This window comes from Neopelma chrysocephalum, unplaced genomic scaffold (genome assembly GCF_003984885.1).
Source record: "Neopelma chrysocephalum unplaced genomic scaffold, ASM398488v2 Primary Assembly neopelma1_26, whole genome shotgun sequence".
Lineage (NCBI taxonomy): Eukaryota > Metazoa > Chordata > Aves > Passeriformes > Pipridae > Neopelma > Neopelma chrysocephalum.
Genome location: NW_020897695.1, coordinates 23024522 through 23040744, shown reverse-complemented (window position 1 = coordinate 23040744; position 16223 = coordinate 23024522). Strand labels below are relative to the sequence as shown.

At 39.9% G+C, this 16223-nt stretch overlaps 1 protein-coding gene across 1 annotated transcript in view; it reads right to left on the bottom strand.

Moving 5' to 3' along the window:
• Nucleotides 1-16223, bottom strand: part of ITGA9 (integrin subunit alpha 9) — a 219326-nt gene that overhangs the window by 51707 nt on the left and 151396 nt on the right. Inside the window, exons 19-22 of the mRNA XM_027675915.1 lie at nucleotides 10000-10086; nucleotides 8575-8654; nucleotides 5234-5323; nucleotides 2471-2579 (exon numbers count right to left, since the gene is read on the bottom strand). Of these exons, the coding sequence (XP_027531716.1) occupies nucleotides 2471-2579; nucleotides 5234-5323; nucleotides 8575-8654; nucleotides 10000-10086 (366 nt within the window). The remainder of the gene's footprint in view (nucleotides 1-2470; nucleotides 2580-5233; nucleotides 5324-8574; nucleotides 8655-9999; nucleotides 10087-16223) is intronic.

The following is a 16223-nucleotide window of genomic DNA, read 5'->3' as shown; positions in this document are numbered from 1 at the left end:
TTGTATGACTTGTTACTAAAAAAAGACATGTAGATCTGTTTCCATTAACATTGGACCCTGTATAGCTTTTCACATATAAAAACTGCTATAAAGCCCCATATTTTTGTAAATCATCTCTTTTTCTTGGTTAAAAAACTATTACTCTTCTCCATCTGGAGAAGTCAAATAAATGCCAGGCAAATAATTTAAAATAATTAAGCAAAGAGTGATACAAACAATGCTTTGACCATTATGAAAGTCTGCCCTATCTCACCAACACACACAGATATGAGGTTTAGTACATTACTGGATAGCAAATCTGTGACTTGTTCCAGTATGATTTTCTACTTCTATATGGAAAAACAATTAATATTGCAACTTCTAAGTGTGTGCATAAAAGACAAGAGGATGGGTAGGACAAATGGTGGCTCTGCCATGAGAGAGAATCTCATGGATTCTCTCTCCCTTTCCCGTTATCACTTTGCTTTATTGAAAATATTCATCTAATTAAAAAATAAGTGCCTCTGTTCTTTATCTGGTTTTAATGAATAACTGGCTATGGGGGAGAAAGATGGGGAAAACCTATAAATCCTCAAGAACGAAATCAGAATCACAAGAATTAATAGCCTGGTTCACAAAAGCTTTAATGTCCTAAAATCCTGCTTTCACTCCTTCTCAGTAAATAGCTAAGGGCACCGCATGACAGTGGGGGCTTAATTGCTCTGGACCGCAATCTGTCCATGGAGGCAGACGTGTTATTCATTATGAGTTGAGTGGCATTCATGCCTAGCAAAACAGAAAGGGAGAAAAAAGGTGAAACACTATTTTTCTCAATAAATGAACCTACCTCTGCATGACTTATCATTTTCTAGTTCCATCTAGTGGTCAAGAAGAGTTTAAAGGGCTTGTAATAGATACAGTCACATCAGCGAAACACAGCGCAAGTTAATTTTGGACACATCGCAGGAGTTTGTGATAATAAATCATCCATATATTTTGCCATATGAGGAACCCATCTAACTGGCAGTGTAATATAGGTAATAATTGACTAATGCTGAGATGCTATGAGATATTTAATTAAAACTTCTCACATCTGTCTCTTTAGTGTCATCATCTCTTGCCTGTACTGTACTCTTATCAGTAGTGCTATAAATATTTTCATACTGGGGCATTTAGCAAGTCTGAACCCCTTGCATAGGCATGTGTTTGTTCTCATGGATAAAGGCGGCCCACTCCTCTGCTCAAAGACCATGCCACTAAAAAGAATTACTTCTCCACTTTTAACCTGTGACTTCATCCAAGATGTGGCACTTGAGCAACTAGAGCTCTTTACTCAGCATGTGATGAAAAGTAAAAGAGCAACAAATGGTAGTGGCTTCATTCTTATGGAAGTGAGATGCCCTGTTTGCAATTCTTGTTATAATATATTCAGATAAAGGACATATGCCATCCCTGCACACTGTAAATACAGTATCCAATCAAGAATGCATTGTACAGCATTTTAGCAGGATGCTCTGCCTTGGTGGGGGTAAAACAGCTCGAACTTTACCTATTTGCAAAAGTTACCAGCAGTGGATGGAGAAGGTGGATCATGCTGCTTTTGGTGTTGAAGAATGCTGAGACCAGCCTAACTCACCAGTCCCAAAGTTAAACATTCAGTGTTTCCTGACAGAAACTGGCACCAGTAAGGATGTGGTAGACAAAGTTCCTGATAAAGGAACCAAGAAGTGATAGCACTGATAATTTGTCTAAAGCTGCTGAACTAAAGGCTGCATAGCTGACACAGGCAGCATAAAGACATATGATCGACAGTCAATCACCTTATACTATAAAAGCCCAGTTCTGCTTTTTAACAGCAGAACATACCCCTTCGAGGAGAGAGTGTAGAGATTCCTCCTTTGAGTTGGGATGTCCCTCAAAGTTACTCCTTGAGGCTGAGTGCAAGAGATTTGCCCACGGTTCTTGATATGGGTGAGTATCATCAATCTCTACTTAATAAAAGCTAGCTTTGAAATGATTCATTTAATAAATAGTGCACTATTAATAAAACTATATTATGTGGTAAATAATTCTGACTAAAGTATTTTAGTCTAATCATTATCATCATCAGTTTAAATAAATAATTCATGTTATTCATGTAAATGTATTTGTTTTGTCATTCTTAATCCTGTGGGACAATGTCATATAAAGACTCGATTACACCTATATAACCTTTACACATAAACTGTTGACCAAGTCTGGGGCTGGAATTGGATCCAGCTGCACCTAGACTTCTCTGTGAGGAGGAGTTTAGAAAGTAAGGGAGTTCTTTTGGAACCTCATGACTCAACAGGAGGATCTTCCTGATAAACATTGTCCAAAGCTTCCATTCTGCCCATGACTGTGATTCAAAGTAACAGTTAAAAGTCTATACCACACCCAGACTAAAAAAGATGCAAAACCAGAATGTGCTGTCAAGCAGGAAAGCAGACAAAATAAGGAGGAGTTTTACCTGCAGGGTGAAGTTGAGAGACTGGAAAAGGCATTCATGGTTTTCCAACTGAACAAAGTTGGACGCTTCCACAGAATTGCCATAGAAAAATGAAGTAGGGAAGACTTCTCTGTAAGATCAAGACACAGATATAGTAAGCTGAGTTTGTCACCAAAATTAAATATATTTGTGTCCAGCTGAATTGCACCCTTGCTTTACAGTAATGTGAAATTCTATGGGACTATTTGATATTAATCTATTGTTCCTGATTTGATTTCTTCTTGGTAACACTAGACTACACAAGCAGCATCTCAACTGACCTGGGTTAACATCCCATCATTGAAGCAGACTTCATTACTTATCTCATCTTCTCCTTTCCTACCACAATCCAGGGCCCCCTGCCATGGATGATTTGTGCAAGTCCCACAGCTTTTGTAACACAGGAAATCATTGCACTGTGAAGTCAATCTGAAGAAACAGTAACTAATAGGAATTACGTAACTTTCAGTTACATATTCACTAAAGTACATTTTCATAGCAAGCAGGAATAAACACTTAATTAATTATCTAAGTTTTACTACCTTTATGATTCAGAGATGGTTAAAGGAGAGAGTAGAGGGGATAAAAACTGCTTTCAACTTCAGTGGAACAGGCCAAGTTTCCTTAACCACTCTTATCAGCTGATCACACAGTAAAATGCAGTAGGATTTTATCAGAAATTACTTGGAAGCACAACACAGTACCTGGAAATCCTGCAGAGGAGGACCAGGAGTGCTTTAAGCATCCTTTGTGCATCCTTCTAATCTCAGGCTGTTCCACTGTCTGGAAACGGTCCTGGTGTAATTTCAAACAAACCTTGGTCCTCATCACTGCCTAAAACTCTGCTTCCTTCTCAGGTTGTCCTTTGGAGTCAGAGCTTTTTGAGACAGGATTTTAAGCCTGTTTAGGTACATTTCCTTTTTTCCTGTCTCCCTCCTATGTCAGGGGTTGCTAGGGGAAACAGTGAGAGATAGATTTACTCCTCCCATTTACAGCGTTGTGCTAGAAGGCTTCTCCTAAACACGGTACAAGCCCTTCTGGGCTATTTATGACCAGGAATGAAGTTTGTTCCCCTAGATTCATATAGGATAAATAAGCTTCAAAAAGACGTTTGAAAAAAGAGTATTGCTAATATTACTATGCCTGGGAATGTTGTGCCTTCCAATAAACCCAACTTTTCTCTGTCAATTGGACTTTTCTGTGAACTTAAATTAACTAAACCTTGTCTAACAGAAAGAAGAAAATAATCCACATAGTCATTTGGGTGGGGCTTATAAATTCAGAGACCCTGTGCTTTAAAAAAGTACATTCCGAAGAGAAAGAAAAGAGCCCAACTTATATTATTTTTTGGCATGCAGTATTCTGTAGGTAACAAACAGAGATCTAACAATACAAATAAAAGCATTCATATCTGTAAATCTGAACAAAAATCCATCTGTATCAAAGCATCAAGAAGCAAGGGATACAGAGTTAAATTTCTGAAGAATCTGTAACAACGAAAACATTCAAAACCTTTCAGAACATGCTACTGAGACAGTACTCTCAGTATAGAGGAGATTTTTGTCCTTGCTTCTTGTCCTTTGTCATCTTGTGAGGTTTGACAGTGCTTTTCATTTCTCTGAGCAGGCTTAAGCATACCTTTCATCGATTTTGAAAAGCATTTTATTTCCATGCAACAAGATAAAAATCAACTTTATGTGACAAAACCTAGTCTCGGCCATGAATCTGAGTTTACCCACCTTTTCAGTCAAATCCCACGTCAGTGCAAGTTAGCTTTTTTCCTACACATCTAGCATAGTAGTCAAGGAAATATTTGATTTCTACTGATGCCAACCAGCACTGGTCATTTAGACAGTATCTACTGCCTGAGGGTTCCCATAGATGGTGGCTAAAACAGACACTGACCTTCCGGGGACATTGCTGATGAAGTTTTGCTTCCCCAGTATGTTTAGGAATTAATATCAGCTTTCTTGGTCTACACGAATGATAATTCACCTTCAGTGACCAGGTCCCCCAGTGCCAACTCAAGTACTGTTTATGCTAGATGCCAAGTGGAAGGGAAGAGTCTCAACTACAAAGGCAGGAACTTGTACATGTGTAGCCTTGGGGAGAGGACACAACAGCTATGTTTTATACATGTATTTCAATCAAAGGGTGAGTGATGCTCCCCAGTCCATAGTCAGATGCCTCGCAGACTAGGGAGTAGAGGGAGTGGGAAAACAAACAGAAGCAGAAGCAAATTCTGTTTGTGATATTAAATAGAAAGGCAAACAGCCTTCACCAAGCTCCTTGAAATCCTGGAACATTTGACCCTAACCTTTGACTTGGTGACTCTCAACCATTTCCTTAAAGACATGCCCTAAGGAACAAGATGTGGTTTACTTGTTCTTTTCTTTTTATTTTAAGGTCCATCAGATATAAAGAACCACTTGAATTCAAACATGACATTAAAATACCTACTATAAATGTGATGGTAACTAATTAGCGTTAATTAGAAATGTGTGCAAAAGAGGTACAGTGTTGGAATGAATAAAATTTCCAGATACCGAATGAGGTTGTCTGTATGTCCAGAATCTGAGAAACAAGAAAAAGCAAGAGTCTGGCTACATATAAACAAAGAGAAGAATTTATTTTTTCACTGAAAGACACCCAGCTATTATTATTGTTGTTGTTGTTGTTATTATTATTATTATTATTATTATTAGTGGTGGAGGTGGTGTTTTTGTTTTGGTGACTGACACTTACCCATTGATGGATGAGGCCACTTCATGCATCAGAGGTACTGACAGGGTTAGAATATTATCATGCAGAGATTCACTCCGTTCTAGGTTTCCACTATGCCAGAAAGGAAAAATAAACATTCTGCAAATTGACAGCATTTGCAATATCACACAGTTTCACAGCTACCATCTCTTTGCCTTGTACTCTGAGTCTCTCTATCTGAATGACGTCAGTTCCTTAAGAAGTCTTAAGAGTTACACTTGTTCAGTCAGTCTTGGAGAGAGCAGACACATAAAGCATGTGTTTTGTGGCTGCTCTTCTGTGGCTGTGACAGATCAGGCTCACAACAAAAAAAAGTATGTTGGAATAAGGTGTGAATTCACATGTCTGTGGGAAACTACAGCAGCCATCATACAGTGGAGAGAAACAAGGACATTTAGACTTTAATGCCAGTGTTCATTTTCTCCCAGTCTCACCGCATGTCAGTTTGTGAGGGTCCCCCAGAGAGAGTCTTGACTCAGTAAATGAAACAATGTTTTCAATGTATCTGCATTGTACTACAGCACGAATTTGGTGCCACTGCAAGCAGCTTTTTGGGTGAGACCCTTGTACTGAACCAGCCATAACCTCTCAGCAGTTCCACCCCCCTTTTCCTGTACTTAGCTGCCAAAATGAAAGCACTTCTACTTTACATTTTCAAAGGCTGTTGCCTCAGCTGGTCAAAAGCAGAAAGAAGAACAAGAAAAGTGAGCAATTATCTCTCATTTGAGTCACTTTGTTTCACTGTGAAAACTTAACATATGAAGTCTGGGAAAGGTTCCTGAAATGCATGTCTAACGTGCAAACCTGCAACTATTCTAATTCTGATGGTGAGTCTGCTTGGTGGGTGACAGCTCAGAACAATCTGGAAAGATATGTTACATATATTTCCCATTTCTTTAGCTATGACTGGAATAACTTTTGCCTTGCAGTTCATTGGATTACTCACAAATCAAACTGGCAAAACAAAAGATAGGATCATATTTATTTGAGGACAGTATCGTTGAGGGCAGTAACATCCCAACTGATACCATGTAGATTATGAGTTGCTCAGATTACAAAAACAGAGCCTCCTGGCACATACATGCATAGATACAGCTCAGCTTTCTGCAACTGACACACTGGCCATGTCTGCTAAGAAAACTATGGCCCAGACAGCAAAACCCACAAACATTCAGTCCTGGAAAAAAAAAACATCAGTTAATGAAAGCTCTTCCTCTGAATAGGCTTACAGAACAGTCCAAAATGGAGACATTTCCCACCCAATACAAATATTGATATACCATGGTGGCAAACAGAATAGGCAAGTAGAATTCTATGCAGGGTTCATGGACATGTTCTTATCTGTTTCTAATGGAGTTAAGGTACTGTTAGAAAAGAAGAATACAACTCAGTCAATCTAGCTCTAGAAAAACAGTAATCATCTGGAAGCAAAGAAGAGGGTTTGGGGTTTTGTTGTGGTTTGTTGTTTTAGTTTTGGGGTTTTTTTAACAAATAGTGTAAAAGCAATGTAATGTAATGTTAAGTTCTTTCTCCAGTTGATCTGTCCCACTACTGAACCAGTCTCTTGTTACAGATGCTACAAATTTGCAGCTTCAAGGCACAGGCTTAAATGGCCACTTGGATGGCAATACTTGCTTTCCCACAACAATGTGACATATCTTCTCTGTGTCCAGCCATTTCTGCCAGACCAGCTCCAGTTTTGTGTGGAAACAATGTCCTCACTCATTGCAGTCTGGCCACAGCACAGGTACCTCCTCTCCATTTCTTTATCATTGACTTTACCTCAGGGCTTCCTGCAAATCTTGTGGTAGAAAGATTTTGTTACACTTATTTGACAGCAAGGGAATTGAGCAATTTGCCCAAAGTCACAGAGAAAATGAGGGTAATCAGCACTGAGGCCTGCATTGCTGTCTTTGGAGGTTCAGCTGAATCCTTCCAAACATAACTGTCACCCTGCTCAAACTTCTGGAATAAGAAACTTTCTCTTAACAACTCTGACCATGTATAAAAATTACTGTTTATTTCTTTGCTCCATCTAAAGGCACTGACTAGCCCTTCTCGCTGGCACAAAACAGAAATGTGAGGAGTGAGGTTACATAGGGAAGTCCTGTGCTATCAAAGGTGGAGAAAATAGCTGGAAAACACTGGCTGGGCAAATGTAAAGCCCTGCTGACCATCTTTGCACCAGCTGGAATTCACCCAGCACATGCTGATGTATGTCTGACTGAGATGCATCACAGGGTCATCTAAACACAGGATTCACTTCTTCTCAGGGAGAATAAAACTTCCCTAATGTGAAAGACATGGTGATGCAAGGTCTCACTTTCAGTGTTTCATACCAGTCCTACATGCTGCAGGATCTGATCCCACCTACAGCCGTTACTGTAGGGGAAGACTATGCCTCATGAGAGTCACTCAGCAGCTGCTACATCTCATCTCTCATCTCCAGCCGTTTGGAGAGGTGTGATCCAGTTTGGGAGGAGAATTCAGGCTGGAGATCCTGATTTTTACATGGAAGAGTATGAAGTTGGCTCACTCACATAGTAAGTGGAAGCAGGAACTAGTCACACATGCAGCACATCAAAGCACAAGTTCATGGCCCATGTTAATGCAGCTGTGCATTGGTTCCCACAAAGACCTTGACAGTGCTTGTGACTGAATCACCCATGGAGTCTGCTTCTTTGTGGTACATCATCTTAGGAGACACAGAGCACGTGTCACACCTTTTATTCCGCCTGAGATAAAATGCCTATGATGCAAACTTGGCGTCAACCTACTTCCATGCCTGCTTCAAGTGCCCTTAGGGAAGTACCCTATTCAGCCATTTTCCACAATCTGTCATAGCTCACTGAAGATCCAGAGGGGGGAAAAATAGACATGCAACTTTGGAACCTGTCAGTGAGATCCCTGACCATCTAACTAAAGCATTTATCTTTTTTGGTTTGCATCCAAGCATGCTTATTTCATTCAAATGCTGGAACAAATGGTTCTGTCTGGTGGTGATCGCCAACTGAGCAGAGCCTAAGGAGATGGCCACTGAAACACAAGAGCCTTTCAACTGAGAGAATACAGATTGCTTCTTCAGAATTGCAACTGCCTGGCAAAGAAAACCTATGTATGATCCTATCTCATTTTTCAGGAAGCTTCAACACATGCTTCCTCTGCATTATCCAAATATATGCATTTAGCCTGAGTAATTTAACCTAATTTACTATACATATACACGCTTACAACTAATATCACACAACTGTCAAGCATATGCAATACACACTTCATGCAATAAAGAATATCCAAGTCATCCAGACATATAAAGGTCCCCTTACCTTTGGGCAGTGACAAGGAAGGTAAGCGTTTCTTCCTGCCCAGACAAGTGGCTTGTGTCAAAGATCACACTGAACTCATACTGTGCAAAGAAAACGTAGTAGTTAGAAATACTGCACATTGTTTCAAAATGTATTTATTCTGAAACTTCACATATATTTTACTGGTCTAGTTGTACAAAAGTAGCATATTTTGATAGATGTAAGAGATTTTCCTCTACTGCAGATTAACTTTTAAATCTTAGCCATTTTGCCTCTCATCAAATACTAGAGAGTTTGGTTTTTCCTTTCATTGAGAAAAGGCCTTTACTAGAATTGCCATTCAAAGATATTTCTTGAGAAGATCATTTGCCAGGGAAAGAGTTTTCCAGTACAAACTATCTCAGCACCAATCTATATGTTTGCTGTTGAAGACATCTTTTAGGGGAATAAAAATCACACCACAGGCCTGCAGAGATTTGGAGCAAGTGGCACAAGCTAAAGCAGCATTCAGGACACCCATCATAATGGGTGAAATCATGTGCTAATTCTGAAAAGAGAATTTACTTTGATGAATAACTTCTCCATGTAACAACTTTTCTGTCTAACTCCAAAATGGGTTTTGGCCAAGTGAACCACTATCGAAATTCATACTAATTTCAACAGCTTACATTCTTACATTCTAGATAATATTTTGCTACTGTATTTATTTTTTCTATTCCGTTTAAAATATTTTTAGATGTTTCAACAGAGCATGAAACAGTCAATAAGACTAAGAAAACAAAAACTTTCGTGTTGCGTGAAAGGATATCCCAATTCAAATGGAAAGGATTAGCTCATGAAATTGAAAGTTTCTGAAAAATCTCAGACTCTTTTTGTTTGGGTCATCCTAAAGCTATTCCCTATTTTCTCACCTTTCTGAGTTGGTCATTTATCCAACTCAGTTTAGTGACAGAAAGAACGCAGCTGGATTTTTAAACATCATGAGAGAGTGTATCTTCTATTACTGAACAAAATCCTCTTTAAAAAATTTACCAGGAGATCATAATATGAAAAAGCCATTAGTACATTTTCATTGTAATTTGTATAAATTCAGTTCCACTTTAATGTGAAAGAAGACAAAAATAAAAACAGAGTAAGGCAACATAAATAAGACAGAGGGTCCTTTTCTAATTTTCTACAGAAGAAATATGCGTTTTTCACAGTTGCAACTCTTGCATCATTTTTCAAAAGCATTTTATTGCAGTACACAGGCACTGTCATTGGCTCTGTATGTTGGGAAAGAGGACAGTTACAGTCTGTAACTGTGAAAGGCTTGGATATCTGGGTTAGAAAGCTAGAGAAAGTATCAGTCACAGATATTTAATAGAGCAGTTTATTTCCAGCCACTCCTCGGAGACAGAGGTGAATGAACTATTACTCTGCAAATTGCAAATATCACAACATTACCCTAGAATTTGATCTCATGAAAGGAAATCCCACACTGCACTTGAGGAAATCTGATTCCAGCAACTCACAGGCAATGCCCAGCTCCTCCTGTAAGAAAATAAAAAAGAACACGAGATGATAGATTTGGGGAGAAAAAGGATTACTAAGAAATACCATTGTGATGACGTATTGTAGAATACTAAACATTTCCCACTATAGCACTGTGTAGCACTGCCTTACTCCACCTCAGTCAGACCAGTACGGGGAAGAAGACAACTGTCAGAACCTTGCTCTGATGGATATATATATATATATATGTATGAGAAAATACCACATGACTAAACACATTAGAGTCAGGGGATGAGCCCAAATACTTGGATAACTCAGACCATCAGTTCTGCCCTCTGTTCATTAAAAGACAGCTTTCAAATAATCCAGAATACAAGTTTCCCAAGGTAGTTTTTCCAGATACCCGTACCATAAAAAGAGAACTGTGTCAGGAGACAGTGACCAAGCCATGTCACACACAGATGCAAGAGAGAAAGTTAATGTCCTGGTGACATTCACTGCCCTGATCTCTTGCTCTGGTCCACAAGATGAATCATGTTGGTAAGGATACCAACCTTCTTAGTGAGGCAATGGTGGCATAGATAAAGTAGAGGGATGATCCTCTCCTCATGCTAAACATCGACTATGAATATTGTCAATAATTCAAATGCCAATGGTTAGAGCAGCCCAGAAAGTTGTATTAGTTTCTGAACTTAGGGTAACTTCTGTACTGCTCTGAATACCGTTGATTATCTGTGACAGAGTTCACTTCATACTTTTAAATACTCCTCTGATTACGCATTATTTTTTAATGAACTTTTCATTAAAACCACCAGTGAAAGACACTGAAACTTCATTGAGGAATTGTTAAAATAATCTGCATATTTTTCAGAAGGTTAGTTGGAAGGTTTGTTACAAAATATATTTGCCAGAAATTCATATTTCTCTTCTCTAAACTCAAATTAAACTTTTTTGTTGTTGTTGTTGTTTAGATTGAAAAAGAATCTCCCTTGCAAATCTTGGCTACTAGCGCATGTATTTTGGAACTGACGAGAAAATGTCCTGGAAGCCTTGATAATATGTTGGCAGAAAACTCTTGTTTTGAAGATGTTGAGAATTTGCTTAACTTGTTAGGATTTTTTTCTGGTACTGTATGTTTTCCAAAGAATACAAAAGCAGAACAACAAGAGTGAATACTGGGGAACCCTGCATTTCTTCTAAGAGCACACACTCTTATTATTTCTTTTTGTGTTGTTACTAGTTTTCTTGTTCTATGATATCTGAACCATTGCAGTTGACATCAGAGAGAATCAGGAACAGTATCCTCATCCAGAAGTCCTAAAACAAATATGCAAAGAAAATATCACAAAAGAGGGCTACTTGCACAGTCCACTTCATGCTACACTAAGCCTCAAAAGATAGGTATTACGCATTTACCTACTATATCCTCTCCAGTATACAGACTTTATAACTAACTCTCCCCATTAGTTATTTGGAAATTTTCTGGCCTGTTCCAAAGGTAGAGACTTACATTGGGTACTGGGAAAATTTGCTAAATTTGTACGGTATTTTATTATCATCATGGATCCTGACTTAAAACACATACTTATACCTCAGTAATTCCAACTTGCACTTTTCATGAGGAGGGACACTTTCCCAAATTACAGTCTAGATGAACATCTGGATGTTTTGTTCCACACAACAGACCAATTATATAGAATGGACCTGCAATTTAAGAGCTTCTTACTTTTGGGAGATAGTCTGTTCACAGCTGGTAATCTGCTTCCTATACACTTAGCTAGCAAAGCTGGGTAACATAAATACCTCTAATATCAGGAACCTAAAATAAATTCTCACCTCTCTGATGATGTTTGAAATGGCTTCTTCCAATCACTCTCCATAATCTTGGTCTAAACCCTTCAGTTGTGCTATCAACAACTTGTGGGTTTCCCTAGGGTTTGGAGAGCAGAATTTTTATTTTGCTCCTACCCTTATCTCTCCCTATCTCACAATTCTCTAAAGGCCTTTACTGAGGCTTCAAGGATATGAAGATGCACCAATTAATTTAACAGCTACCTCCTCAATGTACTAATATACTTTCTTTCCACAGCAACTGAGGTCACCAAAGAATGTGGGTCACATATGCAGTGCAATTAGGGATGCCTGAACTCATATAAGGTTAGGGATTTTTTTCAAATAAAAAGTCTGGCTCAGACTGAGTTTCCCTATGGCTGAGAGCAAGTACAGTTCAAAGTAGTTTAATCTTGGAGGCCTCGTGTGCATACAGTTTGGTTCTTCTAACACAAAATTCCACGAATACCACACTTTCCTCCAAAATGGTGCTTTGTTGGTTATTTTAAAACTGCAACAACACAAAGAGGATTAGTGGCATTACTGACTGGAAACTGACCAGCACTGTACAATAATTTAAGTAAAAATCATCTGAAATGACTGAAATGATGGGTCCGATCTACTTCAGATATCTCTTAAAAGTTGCTCTGATTATCATCCTCAAAAGCCTTTTGGGCCTCGTTTTTCTTCGGATAAGTAGCAGTCTGATGTCTCCTTCGTCTCAGTACTCTCTGGTAGCTGAGTAGACAGTATTTCCTCCATGTTTCTGGGCAAGACCTTGCCAGGCACACACCTTCCCCAAGTCCGTCAGCCCACAGTCAAAGGCATAATCAACTCACATTTGGATATCTCAGTGTCTCACAAAATGAGCCTGCAGTTTTGGGGCTTGGTGTTCCTTCTTTTGCTCATCTGTTTCAGGAGTTCCAAATGCACAGAGCTTTCAAACTCCCACTGCTGTAAGTGCCCAACTTTCTCAACACTGCACAACCAGGGATCAGACAGGGAGAACTGTGCACAGTGTTGGGACGCACTGCTTCTCTGAAGCCAGCTTCCCAGGCAGTGGCTGTGACACACGGTGGAGGCACCAGGCCACCTGGGAGGGCCACAAGGCCTCTCATGAGCTATGAGTGTGCATTCCAAACCGGGAAAAAAAATAATCCTGTTACTGATAGTAGCTTTGAAGATGGACTGCAGTGGTCGGCACAGGTGGCCATAGCTTTAAAAGCAACAATGGGTCCAGGAAAAATTCTCATGTGCATTTCAGGGAGTTTCTGCTCTCAGAGTGAAAATCCCATGAGTTTTATTCCATTTTTTAGAAACATAGATTACTTGGTAACTTCAAGCAAACACCTTGTGTTCAGAAACTCCTCTGTGTACAGTTCTCCACTAGCCAAAGCAAAGTATGTCATGGAATCACTCATAAGGAGGGAAAAGATGTTCATGATGGAAAGAAATTAAAATGGCTTTACTTTTTAACGTAACAGTTCTGGATCTTGAACTTCACATATTTCCTCTGTTGTTAATAATTTCCAAACACAGGTGGAATGTGAAGTAACAATGTGAATAATGTGAAGGCCAAGTCAATGATAAATCAGCATCAATAGCAACTATAATGTGAAAATTATTGTTATTCATTACCTCCTATTCCTAGATTTTACAGAGAGGGAGTTACAGACTCAATACAGACTTGCTCAGCTAGACATTGTCATGAAGCTAGCATCTATCTAACGTCTTGAATGCAATGATTGAAGAATATTGGATATCCAATCAAATTATACAGTGCCACAGACTGAAAGTTTTCCTTTACTTTCCAGCACATAGATATTCCCCTAGCAAACCAAATCAGCAAATATGAATACTACACTTCATAAATTCTACAAATTGCTGTTTCACCAAGACCCTTGTCATCCCAGTGCTTAATGAGAGAGCAAAACTACATACCTGAGTATGCTGATGTGCACACAGCCCAATGTGCATATGAAGATGTGGGGTAGTGGGGCATTCTGTATTCTGCTAATGAATCGATCCTTTGATTCATTACCAGAAAATAAATTTGAAAGCGCATTGGGGAACCTCAACAGTTGTTTCATAAAAAGAATAAGAGAGGAAAAAAAGTTTTCTTTAGGAAGAAATTTCCTGTCCTATTCCATGACCTCATTAGTAAATGCTGTAGGCACACCCCACCCCAAACCCAACAAGTCAGGCTTCAAACATCTTGGATTTGCTCCTTATTTTGTGAAAACAACTCTTCCTATATAATTAATTAAAGCCTCTTGCCTCTTCCTTCTCCTTCCTCAATGGAAGTTATTTACAGATCATGAGCTCACTGATCCCAGTCAACATGGCAAATCTTTGAGCAAAAAAGGAAAGACAAAAACTTTTCTGTTTACTGGATATTCCCAACACACTCTCTCATAAACATTTATCTCAACTGACGAAAAGCTAGTGCAGCAAATTTCTAGAGCACAGCACCTCAGAAGCTGAAGAGGTAACAGAAATTGTTCACTCAGCTCAGTGATTAAACCCCAAAACAAGTTTCAGAACCAATCAACAAAGCTTCTTTCATCTTTTAAGGGACCTGCAGGGAAGGGGGTGAAACCATAAGGAATAAGGGAGATCTGGTGCCACCCTGAGAAGTTCCACCTCCTTTGCTGATACATTAGTTCCCATTTTAACAGACCAATTAGACTTTATCAACTTTCACTGTACTACACCAGCTAAATCTTTCTTTTCCCTGCTTGCTGACAACAGCTGAAATAATTTTTTTCAACATATAGGAAATTATCCAGGGAACATCACCAAGATACACTGTCCCCACTGAGCTGTTAGGTCAGCTGACCCTCGCTGATTGTAAGGTTGGCCACATTTCAACCATGCTGTTTGGCTAGGCCTGACTCTATGACCCTTTTCCATATGTGTTAATGTACAGCTACACATACTCTGCCAGCAGAACGGGAGCTTAAAGGCCAGACTACCAACTACCCACACAACAACACCCATCCACTGGTGCACAACCTGGGTGTTATTAATAACATAAGGAATGCCATTTAAATGTGGACACAGTGGGCCATATGACTAAGTCGCATAGGGCTTTTAATTTGGGACAAACTGATAGCATCCCCCAAGTACAGAACAGTTGCCTATTTTACAGTTGTGGATGACCAGTGTCTCCAGTGGAGTTGTCCAGGTGAGTAATGGCTGGAGACAGCAGACTTTCCCTGTGATGTTTGTAATATGTCTCATAAAAATTTGGAATACAGAGCCTTATATATTCCTTCCACAGACAGTGGGACAAAAGCAGTCATAGAGGAAAATAATTCTCATCAGAGCAAATCTGTATTTTCTGGAATCTGTCTCTTAATGACAAGTTTGCATTTCTGAGGCCAACCCACCCCCACAGCAGCAATTATCACCTGAGAGGTAACATCTCAGCTGACACCATCAGTCTGGTGTAGGAGGCGTGTCCCAGGGGTGCAGGCGTGTCCCAGGGGTGCAGAGGGACGCACCGGAGGCAGGGAGCCTGAAGGGACATGCGCTGGGACAGACAACCCCATTGGTTCTAAGGTCACACAGTTTTAGGGAATAAAAGGGAGCGCGAGATTCAAATAAAGCCTCTTTGATTCCACCACATCAGAGAGCGTACTCATTCTTTATCATATAAAGACCTCCACGCAACAGTCTGGGAACTCATGCTGGGGCTCTGCAGATACCTTCACGCCCCAGTGAAGTTTCATTAGCTCAGGCTTGACACTCATGCCTCTTTTCCGAGTGGAGGGGGCTGCTGGTCCTGTCAGGATAAATGCAGGCTCCTGGAGGCCTCTCTAGCCTCTGAACATAACCCAAACCAAATGTCTTCCCAGGGTCAGAAAGCTCACTCCACCTTTTTCCTCCCATCCCTACGAGCCTCTAATGTTTTCTAGATCCCACAGGAGAGGAATTATCTGCACTGAAAAGCTGCAAGGAGGCCAGCACCTATCTTGACTGTAGGCACTGGAAACCTCTCAAGGAAGACACTTGTCATGCCGTTTTCTGGGCATTTTGCTGTCTGAGGCTTTGGAGGAGCACATAAGGGCTGGAGAGCTTTTCTCAATCACTTTCTGCCAGCACTCCTCCTTGTTTTTAACACTTGTCTTGGGCTGGGAGTGGCTTTGGGATGGGAATTGTCTGCTTCCATGGAAGAACGATAGAGGAAATGTTGGAAGAAGGTCAGTACCAGCTCCAAAGCCAGTTCATTCATTCTCTACCAAAAAAGGAGGAGCATTCTTTTCATGGGAAGAATTCAGATGAAATCCTCTGTCCCTTGCAGTATTTAAGCAAAACTCACCTTGCACTTGAATCCCTCTCTG